The 14,802-nt window shown below is 39.8% G+C and overlaps 1 protein-coding gene across 1 annotated transcript; it reads left to right on the top strand.

Moving 5' to 3' along the window:
• The first annotated feature begins 7,090 nt into the window (after nt 1-7,090).
• Nucleotides 7,091-8,707, top strand: LOC112555410. The gene is made up of 2 exons (XM_025223794.1): nt 7,091-7,236; nt 7,484-8,707. The coding sequence occupies exons 1-2, from the start codon at nt 7,117-7,119 to the stop codon at nt 8,705-8,707; spliced, it is 1,344 nt and encodes a 447-aa protein (XP_025079579.1). The 5' UTR covers nt 7,091-7,116.
• The last annotated feature ends 6,095 nt before the right edge of the window (nt 8,708-14,802 follow it).

Raw genomic sequence — 14,802 nt, 5'->3', positions numbered from 1 at the left:
ATGACGAACACACGTACTAGTTGTTTCACTCACGTATCCGGGCTGGCGCAACACGCCAGCGCCAGTCCTTGTTTCTCGTTCCTTATCGAATATGCGAGCAGCTACTCACTGTCTCCCTTGTAATTTTTTTTACTGGCCTCTGTGCTTTGTTCCGTCTTATTCCTGTCATGCTAATACAGTAGTTGCGCCTAGAAGCGCCCATCGAGTGGGGACGCCGTCCGTTTCCGTTGCTACTAACACCAATCGTCCTGTAACACTCATGTAGTCTCATGTCTGGCACAGCGATATTTTCCGTGACACGTCATCTTCCCACCAGCTGAACGTGAGGTTCTGTCCATTTGTGTTGATCAATGGAAGCCCCGGCGCTTGTTAGACGCATGAATCACGCGCCGCAGCCCGTGAGTGGCCGACACTACTTTTCTTCCGCCGCCTCGCTTGCATGCCGAGCGTCTGTCAGTCTCTATAGATGTCCACTCCGCTTTTCCTTACTGGTCTTCCTGCCGGGCCTCGTTGTAATTTTCTGGTGTGACATTCAAGAGTGGGCTATTGCCTGTCTGGGTAAAAATGTTACTCTCGGCAAAGCCCTGCCATCGGACCCATTCTGGCCGTTACCTCTCGCGTTTTTGGGTGGCGGGCTCCCTTGGGCCACTGCTTCCATCTAACCGGTCGCAGGAGGGTAAGCAGTTGAAAATGGCGTGTCGTGGGTCAGAAGCGGTCTTTAGGTGATGTTTGGGTGGTCTTCAGTGTGAGATCCGGGGCTTAGACGGCCCCTCGCGTTTTTCTAAGGTCCCTATTCACAGCGCCTGTGAATTGTGTTTAGCTCACTAAAGGTCTTTGTGTTGCAAACCAATATCTTACTCGCGCACTGTCTCTTGACCACCGATCGTCCAAACAAGCTTTTAAGTCTTTGACAGAGGCAGACTGCGCAAATACCATCTATCGGCTTTATCTTCATCTTTTTTATTTAATGTCATCCGTATATTAAGAGCTCGCCTCTGCGTCTTAACTCCCTTTTTCCTCCACACGTCACTCTGTTTTCGCTCCTCTTCTTCCTCTCTATCCGCTGCCTCTAACGCTCGCTCCTACTTCCTGTGTATCGTGCTCTCAGCTGGAACGTTCCTCTTCTTCTTTCCGCCTCTCTTTGGCTTGATCGTCACGGCTTATTGTTGACGTCAGCTATGTCTTTTAGACGGTCAACTGTCGTCATGTTCAATTCCATGTCAGAAAAGCGCTCCTCGCTCATCTCGCTTTCGTCCTTGGTCATCCCACACCACGTGCCTCACTTGCCGCCAAACACTCCTGACTAGGTCCATACAATGTGTATTAAATATATTATTATGGCGACTGCTATTTTATGTTGAATCATCGTACTACCTATTATGGAGACTGTAGTGGTTTGTTTTGTTCTAAATATATTCCACCCCCCGGAGAGACCTCTGTCCCCCAATGTTACCACCGTTTGTTCAAAGTACCAAGCTAATAGGTTTTGAGAGATCGGTCGTTTATGTGTTTCTCAATAGTGATTTTATATTCGCCCGCCCGGCTATTAGAAAATCAATGGAACCTGTATTTCGTATGATATTTTACCTAGCGCCGTATTTCGGGTACACTGCCTAAATTCCGAGAGAGAGCCATGTATATGGAGACTGGCTGTTGTGTAATGAATATACATCTATAATTGGAGTACTGTTACATCGTTGTTCTTAAATATATAGTTGGAGTTATCGCCTCTTTTGGCGTATAATAAGAGATAAATGGATCTGTCTATACCAGTGTATACATATTATCTTGAGCGACATGTTATCTGTTGCATTGCAAGATATAACGTCTATATGGTAATTGAACTGTCTTGTGTGTGCGTGTGAAATACTATTAGGTTGTGACGCAGCGTGTATAATGTGTATGTAGTAGGAGGGTATATCTTGAAAACGTTCGTGTTTGATATCATATCTTAGGGTCAACTCAACTTATTCTAGCGACCAAAGTAGTACGGCCTGGCGGATATATTACCCGTATGTTCTATTAAGATCCCAGAAAGGAGTGTGTCCATGTAAGCGCCACGTTTATCGGAGGATGTTTTATGCAAACGATAACATCAGCTCTGTTCGAATTCCTTCCAACGTCAAAAGCAATACCCCTTATAAAGTAGCCATACAGAAGGATCCTTTAACCCTGACACAGGTCCCAGTTTTAAACGAGATATTTAAGTGGTACTTTACTGTTCACATCTGGAGGTCTCTAAAACGGTCGGGGGCTTTCAAGTAAACCCGACGTTGTCTTTTAATGTACGCCTGAATTTTTCTCTTAAGAGTACCTCAGGATGATGTTATTAGGCCAGTATCATCTGGTGTGCTATGAGATGTAGACGACTATAGCCGGTCGTTGTCAACATGCGGCGAGATGTCATAATAGTGGTATCCACGATATGTTATTGCTGTCCGGAGAGCGGTTATGTAGGAGATACGAGACAGCTTACATGTGATGCTGCTCGCAAGTTAGGAATGGAGAACACTACTAATTCGTTGTGGGAATCTAGTTTCTCACTCACGAGAGGGAGAGAGGGGCAAGACGCAGGTACAACAGCTCAAAGTTACGGACTGGTGACTGCTCCGCAATCACTCCTCGGACTATCACCGCTATCGATGATTACTAGCTGTAGAAGATAGCTATCATTTGAGTTGAGTCGTGGGCGGAGAGCTATTACACGTTCTTAGTACTTTTCGAGATAAAATAGTCTGTGTACTAGGATTTAGTCTTCCGACTTTTTGACAGGTGTAATGTCGTCTCATCAAGGAGAGAAGCGTTATTAAAATCATGGTATCATATATATTAAACTTATGAATAGAACAGTTCAACAACGAATTTGTCTCTAACATTCAATCACCTGTGGGTTACTTGCTAGCGCACAACTTAGCATCATAGGAGATATCTAAACCTTCTTAGATAGACTCTGTATTCGTGAGGTTCATCCGTTTTATGCATCAGTGCTGATAGAAAGGCATGCCTTATTAATGTTAAGCTTTCCGTAGAAATCAGACCAAGTCGGACGAATGTGCAGTTGGGATCAAGTCCTGTTTTAATCGAGCAGCGTCCCCCTTATTCCTCTATTTTTTTTTTCGTCAATTAAACGAATGGATGGACTTAGTTAGCGCCGAGATTCACTTCGTTGTCGTGTTTCTCTGCCAGTTAAAACAATAGTGAACTATCAAGCTGACACACTTCCCGGGATATGCTCAAAATGTAGCGAAATTAAAGAAACAGCAATCTGCAACTAAAGTATCTTAACATCCGCGTCTTCACCGATTGTCAGAATCCACAATTCAAACAAATTCTGAAATCCCTTTGCATGCAGAGTTTACTGTAATCAAAACAGTGTTGTGGATAGTTTTGGCTGAGATATAAAATTTTCAAAACAGAGCGAGAACTGTCAAACTGTTGACCACTACAGTAGCTAGTTGTAAACTACACAACAAAAACAACAACTTGCAGTCTGCCCTAAATTATGAACCAGTTAGTAACATCACAGCTCTTACATAAAAATTTTCCAAGAGTTTTCCTACAGTCCAGAAACAGTGCACGATCATACTTAACCCGACTCTGAGATAACGAGTAAAAAAAAATCAAAGAAAATAAGGATACAAAACGATAGAAAAAAAACAGAAAAAAACCAAAACAAAAGAAAAAATTAAACACAAAGGCAACGAGATAAACACTCTCAGAAGATTAAAACGATAGACAGCTAGAGAGTTATCGTTTCGTGTCACGCGATCTCGAACAATCTACAACTACTCACTGAGGACGATCACTAACGTTGTCACTAGAGGTTCAAGGACAATGTGCAGGATGCAGTGAACGCTGATAAGAAAAGGAAGAAAAGGATGAAGCTAAGCCCGAAACAGTTTATGAAAATCGGTTCACGGATGAGGAGATAAAAAAGTTCGTCTTGTTTCCAGGAAAAAAACTTATTGCAGAAGTAAAAAACAAAACAGAGCAAGTAAAGGTGTTTCACGCTCACGAAGACGAGCTAAGATCAAGTTGACGTTGTTGGGTATCTACCCGAAATGAAAGGAACAGAAAATCGTACTGACAGCTAATCTGGGAGTAGGTCGACATTGTCAGACACACTATACCGGGAGGTAAGTCACCTGACCTGAGCTGCTCGAGCAGGACTCAAAGGGGGAGGAGGGAGAAGAAAAAACCCTAACACAAATCCTCACTTCTCCATACCGAAAAGGTCCAGGAACAGCATCCGGGATGAATGAAGTCACTAATGTGTTTCATTCCTTAAAGAGCAACACTAGACAATGTAAAAACTACAGGAGCCTCAGCCGAATCAGCCAGCCATGCAAATCACAACAAATATTTAGTTTTAATCATACTCAACAACCAGCATCACTAATCTCATCGCCACTTTTCACAGCAGACGACAGTTGCGAGGTTTTCAGGGGGAATATCTGGCTGCTTTCCCCTACAGGCTGTGTGTCTACATCTACATGTCGGTGCACAGACATGTTCAGATAAGAGGTTCAACGTGTTCAGACACTTGCCAACTACCTTCTTCCGCGTTTTCTTGTCAAGAAGCAGAGGTATGGGCAATACAACATTCAACTCCTAAGACGCCCACACGATTGAGCAGAATTTATAAGCAAAGTACTCATGTCATAAACCTGACTGGTTAGAGAGAAGCTCCCCGGATGGTATTACCTGACTACAGCCCTTATCTGAAAGCTACCTGACAGAACGTAGGATTTTCTGTTATTACACAGGTGAGAGCAGCGGACAACAAGTCAAGAAAGTACAAACAAAGCTGTTTCCCTGTTGCTTTTTGATGTAAACAAGCAAAGCGTGCAGCGAAAGACTGCGGGGAGAGTAAGAGTATCAGACAAAGTTTTGTAAATCATGTCTTCAACCCTCACCCTCTTGTGTGAATATGTTACAGTCGTCCATTGCGCTAAGTTGAGTTTTTATTTACATCGATGTGTACAGACTAGTCTGAAGGACATATTTCCCTTGCAAACTGTTTTGTGGTTGTTAAAAAACACTCACTTGCATTTTAGAGGGGGTTAAAACTGTTCTCAAGGTGTGATCTAAACATTGCTTTTCGAGTACCGATGATAAACAAGTTCCTCTTTTTCTTGTTCTGTATTAAGCTGATTGTGTCTCACATCCTTTGTCCCTTGCGGGCAACGAACTCTTGTGCCCGGTGCAGGTGGGCAGCCGACCCCATAACTTGACCATGTACGAGGTTTCTGAGGAACCAAACTTTATGTCGGTCTTGTTGGTAGATAGAACATGATTACAGAAATCACTGGGTCTTTGGTCTGCTGCTCCACACCGGCCTGTGGCGTGTGCCAGTCCTCCTGAGGTGGATATTGTTGTAGTGTCCGAGCCTTAGACGGTTTATCAGTGTTTGTTTATGTCATGACAGCTTCTGTGTTAACCGCTTCTGACAGCACTTATTGTAATTATTTGGCTTTTTGCTTATTGTGCATTCTTTTTTGTATGACATTCTTGATGCTGGGCTGCTCTTTTGCTACTGCCATTCTTTTGTCATCTGGTCTACCCTCTCATATCAAATACACTCTGAATATAATGTAGACTAGAGAGAGAGTCAAAATAAAAAGTATTTTGCATACTGTAAACGAAATTTCACAAGCGTTTTTTATTTCTTAAACTGTTTATTCGCAAACGTGTGGTAACTCTGTTGTTTTGTATCTTGTTTACTTGTTTGCTACATATGTACACATACACATTACCTTGTTGATGTGCATATACCACAAAAGCAGGATTTGCTTGAAGTTTTTTTTTAAGCAGTAATTACACGAGGGAATCTTCTCCTTGCCTCCCTGATGGCATCATGCACCTTGTTTGCTAATTTTCTGCAGTGTGCAGTTCCGGTATAGAACATTCGCTTATTGTTCAATACAGATTTGAATTCCTTTGTTACCCAGGGTAATATTATGAAAGATGACATTTCCTTAGAGGGTATGACTGTGTCCAACACATGAAAGTGAAGTACGAAGCCACACATTAGCAAAGTTTAATCTACACTTGTGACTGGACAAGACCCATCCAGCTTGTGCAGTGGAAGCATCCCTGCAGGCGGGTGATACTGTCTTCTTTCCAGCATTTAACTGTCTTCAGCACGGATGTAAATAGCCAACACACTGTCTTATACACCGGCGCCAGGAGAATGCTGATGTGGTACGACAGCTTAAAGGATGGTAAGTGTAGAGTTGTGTAATCACCAGGGACAGAGCAGTAACAAAGGTCGAGAATAGAGTTTCTCTGTGTGGTGTAGCAGGATACATATTGCTCATAGCTTTTGAGTATCCTGGTAACCTGCAATTAAAGTCCCCGAGGATAAACTTAGGAGCGTCCAGTTAAACGGCGCCTAGTTTCTGTCTAATGTCGGTGATCAGGTGAGCGGTAATCTTTGTGTTGGCACGTGGGTTAGTTAGTTAGGCCCTTCGCCCCTCCTGGTGCATAGGCCATCGACGACAGTCCTCCAACGCCTCCTATCCTGGGCTACCGTCACCAGCTGCCCCCATCCGGCACGTGGGTAGATATACCCAAAATGTAAAATACCTGAGGTCATTCCCGCATTAGTCAAATTGTTGTAAGAAAGTTTTTTTGCATAGAAAGTTCTCCTTGTCCATTCTTCTTCATCACCATCATCATCATCATCAAAGTATTTGTGTACTTAATAGTCAGACCATAATTGTATGTTTGAAAAGTTTATTAACATTGACATTGATTTGCATTCTTTTATCCAATTCAGTAGTGTGGAGACCTGGACATATGACATGAAGATCAGTTTATGCAAATCATTTCCTCACATAAAGTGTAATTGACTTACAACAAAATAAAGACTGTTATACAGTAGAATCAAAGCATATAAATACTAAAGGTAAGTATAATAATGCGGCTTGTTCATATCATCATGTGGAATGTATTATCTGACTTCAATTTTTTTTCTTTTTCTGATTTATTTATATGTGTTTTCTACACCACTCATATTGTAACGATTTTATTTCAGGGATGTTTTAAGAATAAACTAGGAGTTTAGGACTTGCTTGATATCAACTCTCAGAAGCAGTCACTCGTTGTAAGAAAATGATTGAAGAAAAACTTAATTCTGTTATGAATGCTATAAAAAGCGGAAAAAAACAGTTAGACTCCTGTAAACTAAACGAGAAGAGAGCCAAAGAAAAGAAAGCTGCTGTACACGAACAGGTAGGTCATCGATCTTCTCAAAAGTGCAATGTTCACCTTGTATTGCGAAAGATCTGAACATCCTTCTGTTTAAATCAAAATATTACAAATACAGAGGAATATGTAATATGTTATAGGCTTCTAAGTATAATAAGATTAAAGTTATAAATATTTGCATAAGACTCCCGTTAACAAAACTGTTTTCTCGTAGGACGTACAGCAATAAAGAGTATCGCCATAAAGCCATGTTTTATTTAACGTCTGACAGATTCAAGTCCGGTATGACGTCATTGTCGCCATGGCAGCAAAATGTCGCGATGAAGCGCTGCAAGAACTTCAGACAACTTGTGAGGATGTGGAGAAAGGTCTGAGCGCTGACACACAGCGAGTACAAGATGAGCTCAACTCTCTCCTCCAACTTCAGGACCTCGCTCAACGGGTGCTGAGCTCGGCCTGTGACACGGAGGTCCTGCAGGTGGAGAGAGAGATGAGAGGTAGAGAAATAAGCGACACTCCACTTGTGCTATCTGACCAGATTTACCACCCTGTACTCCACGGTGACTTCTATAACTACATTGAAGACCACTACATGAAAACGTTTATCGGGTCACCAGTCAAACAGAGTTTCCAAAGCAAGAAAACCGCAGACATCAATCGAGTGGGTCGATGTGGCGATGGAGGATGTCGGGAAGTGCATTCTCTGAGGCAGAGGGAGGACGGACGTATCGATGTATATTATGGGAGAACTGGAGGCGACTACACCAAAGAGAAAGGCGTCAATTTTTTCTCTGACGGTTCCAGAGGAACTGAGACAGAATACGGAATGCGGATATCAGGCGTTACACGTAGGACTAACTACTGGTCATGGAAAGATTCAACATCGTGTGACCTTGGTTCTAAGAACAACAGTATGCATTCTTTAAAGCAGAACTTCACAACAGGTGTATCTTATGTATGCTCAATGAAGTGGGAACAAAAAGATGGAAAAGAAACTTGCTCTGAGGGTCCTACTTTAAGTCGACCAAAGGTGAACAGAGCACAGAACTTTGATTCAAACGAGCACGGGACGCTATTTGCTGTAGTAGAGGAAGAGAAAGAGAAAAACTCAGATAATAAATCAGTTAAGACAAACAACAGTAAAGCGGACAGCCGGCGTTCCCGTGTTGTAAGTCTGTATTCTATAAGATGTAACGACCCCATAGCGACCTACACGTCACCAATACAACCCTTCCTCCCAACAGACGTCTGCTTTTGTGGCGACGATTTACTGCTGATCTCTGACTGGATGAACGACTGTGTGCACGTGACAAGAGTATCAGACCGTGGCATCGTTTTCGACAGTTACCTGCCCGGCAGTGGTGACATGGTGCGGCCCACTGCTCTGAACCTTGACCTTAACGGTCAGCTTCTGATTGGATGTGGTGATGGCTGGGTCCTTAAGTTACATGTGAATTGGGACGTTTGGGAGCGACTCCAATGTGTCACATTTTGAGGCATTCTATGACTTTAGTTTAAGTAGTTTAATACCAACCTTAATGGTTTGCGTTTTTTGGAGATATCGGTAGATATAGGCCATTTAAAACTAACCTGTAAAATTCAGCTTCCAAAGCCCATCTGTTAATTATTTATCCGCTACCATTAACGCGATTCGCATTTGCGATGTACTTAATAAGTATTTCTTTTATTTTGCTTTCACTAAAATTGTGTTATGTTGTTTGTTAGGATGTGCGCTGGGAGCTGGAATCGGTAATTAGCGTTAATTAGGAATTAAGTGAAAGTGCATCGCACACATGATTATGTCAGCGTGGATGGCGGAGTAGTCGAGAGTGTAGTAAAGACTTCACTACGAAGCTCAGCATCAAAAGAAGCGAAATTTCGAATTGGAACATGCTCATACATTATGTGAGTAGATGGTTTGAAAGGACCGCTATATGCTCTCACTTTTTGACTCTCAGAATGCATCCTTACATCAGGTATGTGTATATTTTACACTGTTTTTTTTTAAACTATATATTCCCATATTAATTGCTGAAACAAATGTCTGTTCACCCGACTGTGACAGTGGCTGTTTTGTTATTGAAGGACAAGTAAACGCATAGCTTTGCTCTCTAAAATCGCTAACAATTATCAAAATCTTTCATTCTTAATGCCATAATTTGAGATTTGCACTGTGGAAAACGCCAAACAATAAATCACTCATTATTTTAAATTTGTGTTATTTACTTTTTTTATAGGCTTCGTACGACTTAGAAATTCCTTAAATCAATCTTCTTCTTTCAAGAATAGATGTTTATTGACGATTTCGGAAAATTATGCATGCAGATGACCTTCACCCCACAAAAAATCTAGACCACTTCCGGTTTTGATGTTTACTGTTGATGCACGTAGCGTTCTTCGACCATGCCGGCTCTTAAAGTTAACAATGATAGTCGATTTTGCTGTGTACCTCAGTGTACAGTTAAAGCCTACAAATGCCCATCATTATCCTTTCATATTTCCGAAGGATGAACAAATGAAGAAGCTTTGGCTTGTAAGAATTCGGAGAGACGAAGGACCACTCTTCGGGTAAGCATGATCGAGGTTTCAAATTCCCTATCACTATTAGTCATTTCCTTCTTTCGCAACATCACTTTTTCCATGCTATCTGAATCATCGTTAATCTTTCTAATTGATTTAAAATCTGATTTCAGAATACTTATTGTGTTCGTAGTTTAAACTTACAGATGTGGCATAGCCATTTTCGTATTACCGAAAACGCATTACATTGTTATATTAAGTGTTATTATATAAAATACACCAGAAATGTTCAAAAAGTGGACATATTTACAAGTATTACAACTTATTTGTAGTTAAACTATATATCTTTGCTGCTGCTGCATGACTAATTAATTGTGAATCAGTCGCCATTCATTTACACTCTATCATACATAAACTAATTTAAACATAAGGATTATTAGTTTCACAACATAGTCAACAGTGATTAAAAGTAATGTCGTGAATATCATTTTTAAAAACGGCTTAAGACAAAATCATAAGCATAAAATCTTACATTTTTTGGTAAATGTTTATGTTAACAACACATGACTACATTTTTTTTCTCAGGTCAGAAATTGGACAAGGGTTTGTAGCAGGCACTTTGTGCCAGAAGATTTTCGCCCTTTGACCTTAAAAGGAAAACAAAGGAGACTAAAATCAGATTGCTGTACCAAGTTTGTTACATGGAACAACTTTCAACGTGGAAAAGAGAGCAAGCAGCCTGCAGTTCGTCATCCCATTTCACAAGCAAATACCAACACAATCAGAGGTAAACTTTTGTTGCATTGTATTAATGAATGATCTTGTAATGAAAACAGAGTGTGATTAATTAATCAATTTTCTTTATAAGGATATTGCATTCTGTGGTTTTTTTTTTTTTTATTGGTATGCAACTGTGCTACAACTGTCTGAATTGTTTGTCTTTCAATCCCATTTATTGTGAAACTACCTGTTTGCTTTACACAAGATGAGAATGCGTATTTTAAAGAAAAAGTATTGATCAGTTCAGATGTGTAGTGCATGAAATCGCTGTCCAAATCTTACATAGAAATAAAAGGTAAATGCAAAGTGATTTTTACAAATCAAATTTAATATCATCACTGTTAAAAAAATATGTAATAATTAACACATTATAACAGTGGTTCTCAAAGTGTGGTCCGTGGACCACTAGTGGTCCGCAGGCATAAGTCAGGTGGTCCCCGGCTGACAGTCGTCATATGTCAGCAAAGTGATGTTTAAAGTGATGCATTCCTTTAATTAACATTTTAATTACAAAGAAAGGTACGCAGTTTTATGTCATCTTATGACTATACACTTTTTACAAAAGTACATTTAGTTTTGATTTGTAATGAGACAAATGCGGCAATTTAAATTTTAAATACATAGTACAGACTGATTTTTAGGCCTTGGTGGTCCGCCATATTTTTTACTTAGGCCTTGGTGGTCCGCCATAGTTTTTACTGAAGTAAAGTGGTCCGCGGTCTGAAAAACTTTGAGAACCACTGCATTATAACAATAGAAATTGTGTAATCATTATTCAGATACTTTGACTATTAACAAGTCTCAAAACATATTTTCAGTTTACACTCAACTCAAATCACAAAAAAACACAAAACACTCACATTCCTAGTGTATTCATGAGATGAACAAAAAAGATCTGTATATCAAAATATCTTGCAAGTGATCTGTCATTTACTGAATTAAGTAGGTTCACTTCTGCTCATCTGATTGCAGAAATTACTGCAGGTTAACCCCTGTCAAATATTGCTAAGTGAATTGTGCAAAATCAGTCATTTCCTGTAGTAAAATGATTTTCCTTTTTATCAGTGAAAACGTGGACGCAGAGCCTGCAACAGCAGACTCAGAGCCTGCAACAGCAGATGCAGAGCCTACAACAACAGACACAGAGCCTGCAACAGCAGATGAAGAGCCTGCAGCAGTAAGCATCCCCTCTATTGAAGAGCAGCTCTCCAAAGAAAAAGAAAAAAATAAAGCTCTTGAAGAGAGGGTACGACAGCTAGAACAACATGTACAAACTTTGGAGAGCAGTAGCAAAATTGAAAAATTTGGATTAGAACGGTATGCACATGATGATGCTAAATACAGTTTTACACTGGATTCCCAGTTACAAAGTATTAAAAAATATTTTTATATGTTTCTTGAGCACATGCAAAAAGGAATGTACCAGGCATATGCAAATCAGGCGAAAAACTTTGCATGAGACGTCCAAATGGAAATATGCAGCTTATTGATGAACTGTTTATGTTCTTGTGCGCTGAGACTGGGTCTATTAATAACAGATCTCTCAGATCGCTTTGCAGTTAGCGCATCCTCTGTGAGCACTAAAATCAATGCGTGGGCAAATTTTTTGTATACCATTCTTGGCAGCATGAATATCTGGCTATCTAGAGAAGAAATAGACGAGTATATGCCAGATGACTTCAAGGCTACTTTTCCAAAAACAAGAATAATTGTAGACTGCACTGAGTTGTTTATGCAGAACCCTTCTTCATTAGTGAGAAGCAGTCAGTTTCTACTCCAACTACAAAGGTCAGGCAACACTCAAGTCTTTGATAGGTATATCACCACATGGGTCAGTGACCTTTGTATCCAAACTTTATTCAGGCAGCATGTCTGACTCTGAAATAACGCAGCTTTCTGCCTAATTGACTTGCTGAACCTGGAGATTCTGTAATGAGCGACAAAGTTTCAGCATACAAAATATCCTGGCAAAGAAAAATATTCATTAAACATGCCTGCTTTTTTATCAGGAAAGGGTCAGTTGTTTTCTGAAAGTGAAGTCACAGCCAACCAAAGTATCAGTTCACTACGAGTACATGTGGAGCGAGCAATCCGCAGAGTCAAAGAGTATAGGCTTTTTTTCACGGAAAGATTCCTTTGACCTTATGTGGTAGCTTGAATCAGTTATGGACTGTGCTGTTCTCCTTACAGGAACTTTAAACCCTCCTCTTGTCACCAAATATGCACCCAATGCCTCAGATGATCCTGATCAAGAAATGTAGGCTATGGTACCAGTGGATGATATCGAGAAAGATCAACACGGAAAAGCTGTTTTCTTATAGGTGATAGGTAAAAAAGAATGTATCAACTGCATTTTTTACCCCATTCCAGAAATTTTGATCAAAGTTTATTGTCTCCAGTGCAAGCATCTACGGACCACACAAAAAAGTCACACCATTCTAGACCTGTTTCAGCCAGCTGCATTTGTATCTGATAATAGTAACGTCACTTTTTTTAAGCTGAAGCTTTCCATTGACTTCTTCCAAATAGGGTAGTTCCTCAAGTGATCTTCTTGTGGACATGCTTGGACACTTTATTTCTAACAGTCCAAAGGGATCTTGTGTTCTGGCTGGTCATACACTTTTCTATCTGACTTGCTGCCAACCAGAATGCATCTGGGTGTATGATAATTCCTGCTGGATACAGGTTGACAGTATTTCCCTTCATCTAGACAGATAAATGAAAAATAGTTAAGTTACTTGTGACCAGAACAATAGAATATGTACATATAGTGGAGTATAATTAAAATTTTAGGGCTTCCCATCATGTACATTAAATTGCATGTGGTACATTAATAGAGCTCCAAATCACACCAAGATCACTATATTAAGAGATTGTGTGCTTTAGATCCAGTTTATTTAAATATACTTGTTAAATATTTTTCTCTTGTAACTGTTAAAATAAATAATCAGATCTGCATATGTGCTTTTACAAAATAATTTAGTCCTGTAGCTGTTTCTGTGTACTCACATTACTGTATGCCTCAGCTGCCCAGAGCTCATTTTTAATGCCATCTTTCATGCCTGTGTCATCTTGTCTTTAAGATTTAAGTCTTTTAGACCAAGGCTTGGAAATCTGAAGAATCATAATTAATTATTTGAGTTAAACATTGCAATTGTCTACTTAAGACAACTACTTTTTAAAATGAAAAGGGCATTCTCTCTGCATTGGCAGTAAATGTTAGAAAGATGTACTAGTCTCTGTATATGGTATAAATCACACTGATTTATCTTTAGGTGACATTAATAATGATGTAAGCTATTCAACAATTAGTTACTTATAACATACATTATGTGCATTAATGTCCTGACAGTATAAATGAAGTCTAAGAAACTAATCTTGATTCGGAAGAGACAGTAAATTATGCTGCTTTCTTTGTGTGTTGCCTCATCATTACATTTCCTCATTAACATTATAAACAATACACTGTGCCAGCTACCGAAGAGTGCCATCTTTCACTATATTCATATAGCTGCACTTACTACAACAACTGGAACAAAAACCTAACCTTTCTTCCTTTTTGCGACACATCTGCTACAACAGAAGCAGTGATGCGGTGTTGTCGCAGCTTGTGCCACAAAGGACAATTCGACTGTAGTCGTGTATCCCTTTCTATTACAACAGATTTTGCTGAGTGACCTGCAAAAATAATTTGAAATCCATAAAGAATAAATGCACATAAACACATGAACTTTGGGCTATACCAAGCACTTTGAAGAGAATATGCAATAGCAATAAAAAAAGATGAAAATGATTCTTTAATGCAGGCAAACATTCTCCATTGTCCTGGATACCACTCTCTTTTATCCATGTAAGTGCCAATGAGAATCCTTCAAAAGACAATTGTTAATATCAAAGCTTAACTTTTTAAATCATAAAACTGTACCCATTTGTATGAAAGAAGAGGTGAGGAAATAAAGATGACTTGGACAGGTCAGCTAATTTCACTTTCCACTTCTAAAATTTTAATGTATCTAATAAATGATAAATGACAATGGGGAAAACAAACTTGAGTGAGGTTAAAAGTCCTTCTTTTCTTCTGATAATCAGGAATATCTCCTGACATCACATTCCTTAGGGGAAGATCAGGAAATGTGGCTAGTTCAGTGAAGTTTCATGATGAAGCTGTCATGAAGTTTTGCTGATGTGCCAGTGTACTGCCCTCGGGATATTTACCATATTTGGTATCAACCATTGGAGTCTGCTTCTTACTTATAGAGAATGGCATCATTGCTGTGGAATGAAATGTTG

Source organism: Pomacea canaliculata, linkage group LG2 (assembly GCF_003073045.1).
Source record: "Pomacea canaliculata isolate SZHN2017 linkage group LG2, ASM307304v1, whole genome shotgun sequence".
Lineage (NCBI taxonomy): Eukaryota > Metazoa > Mollusca > Gastropoda > Architaenioglossa > Ampullariidae > Pomacea > Pomacea canaliculata.
The sequence above is the reverse complement of the archived record's forward strand: the minus strand, read 5'-3'. Positions and strand labels throughout refer to the sequence as shown.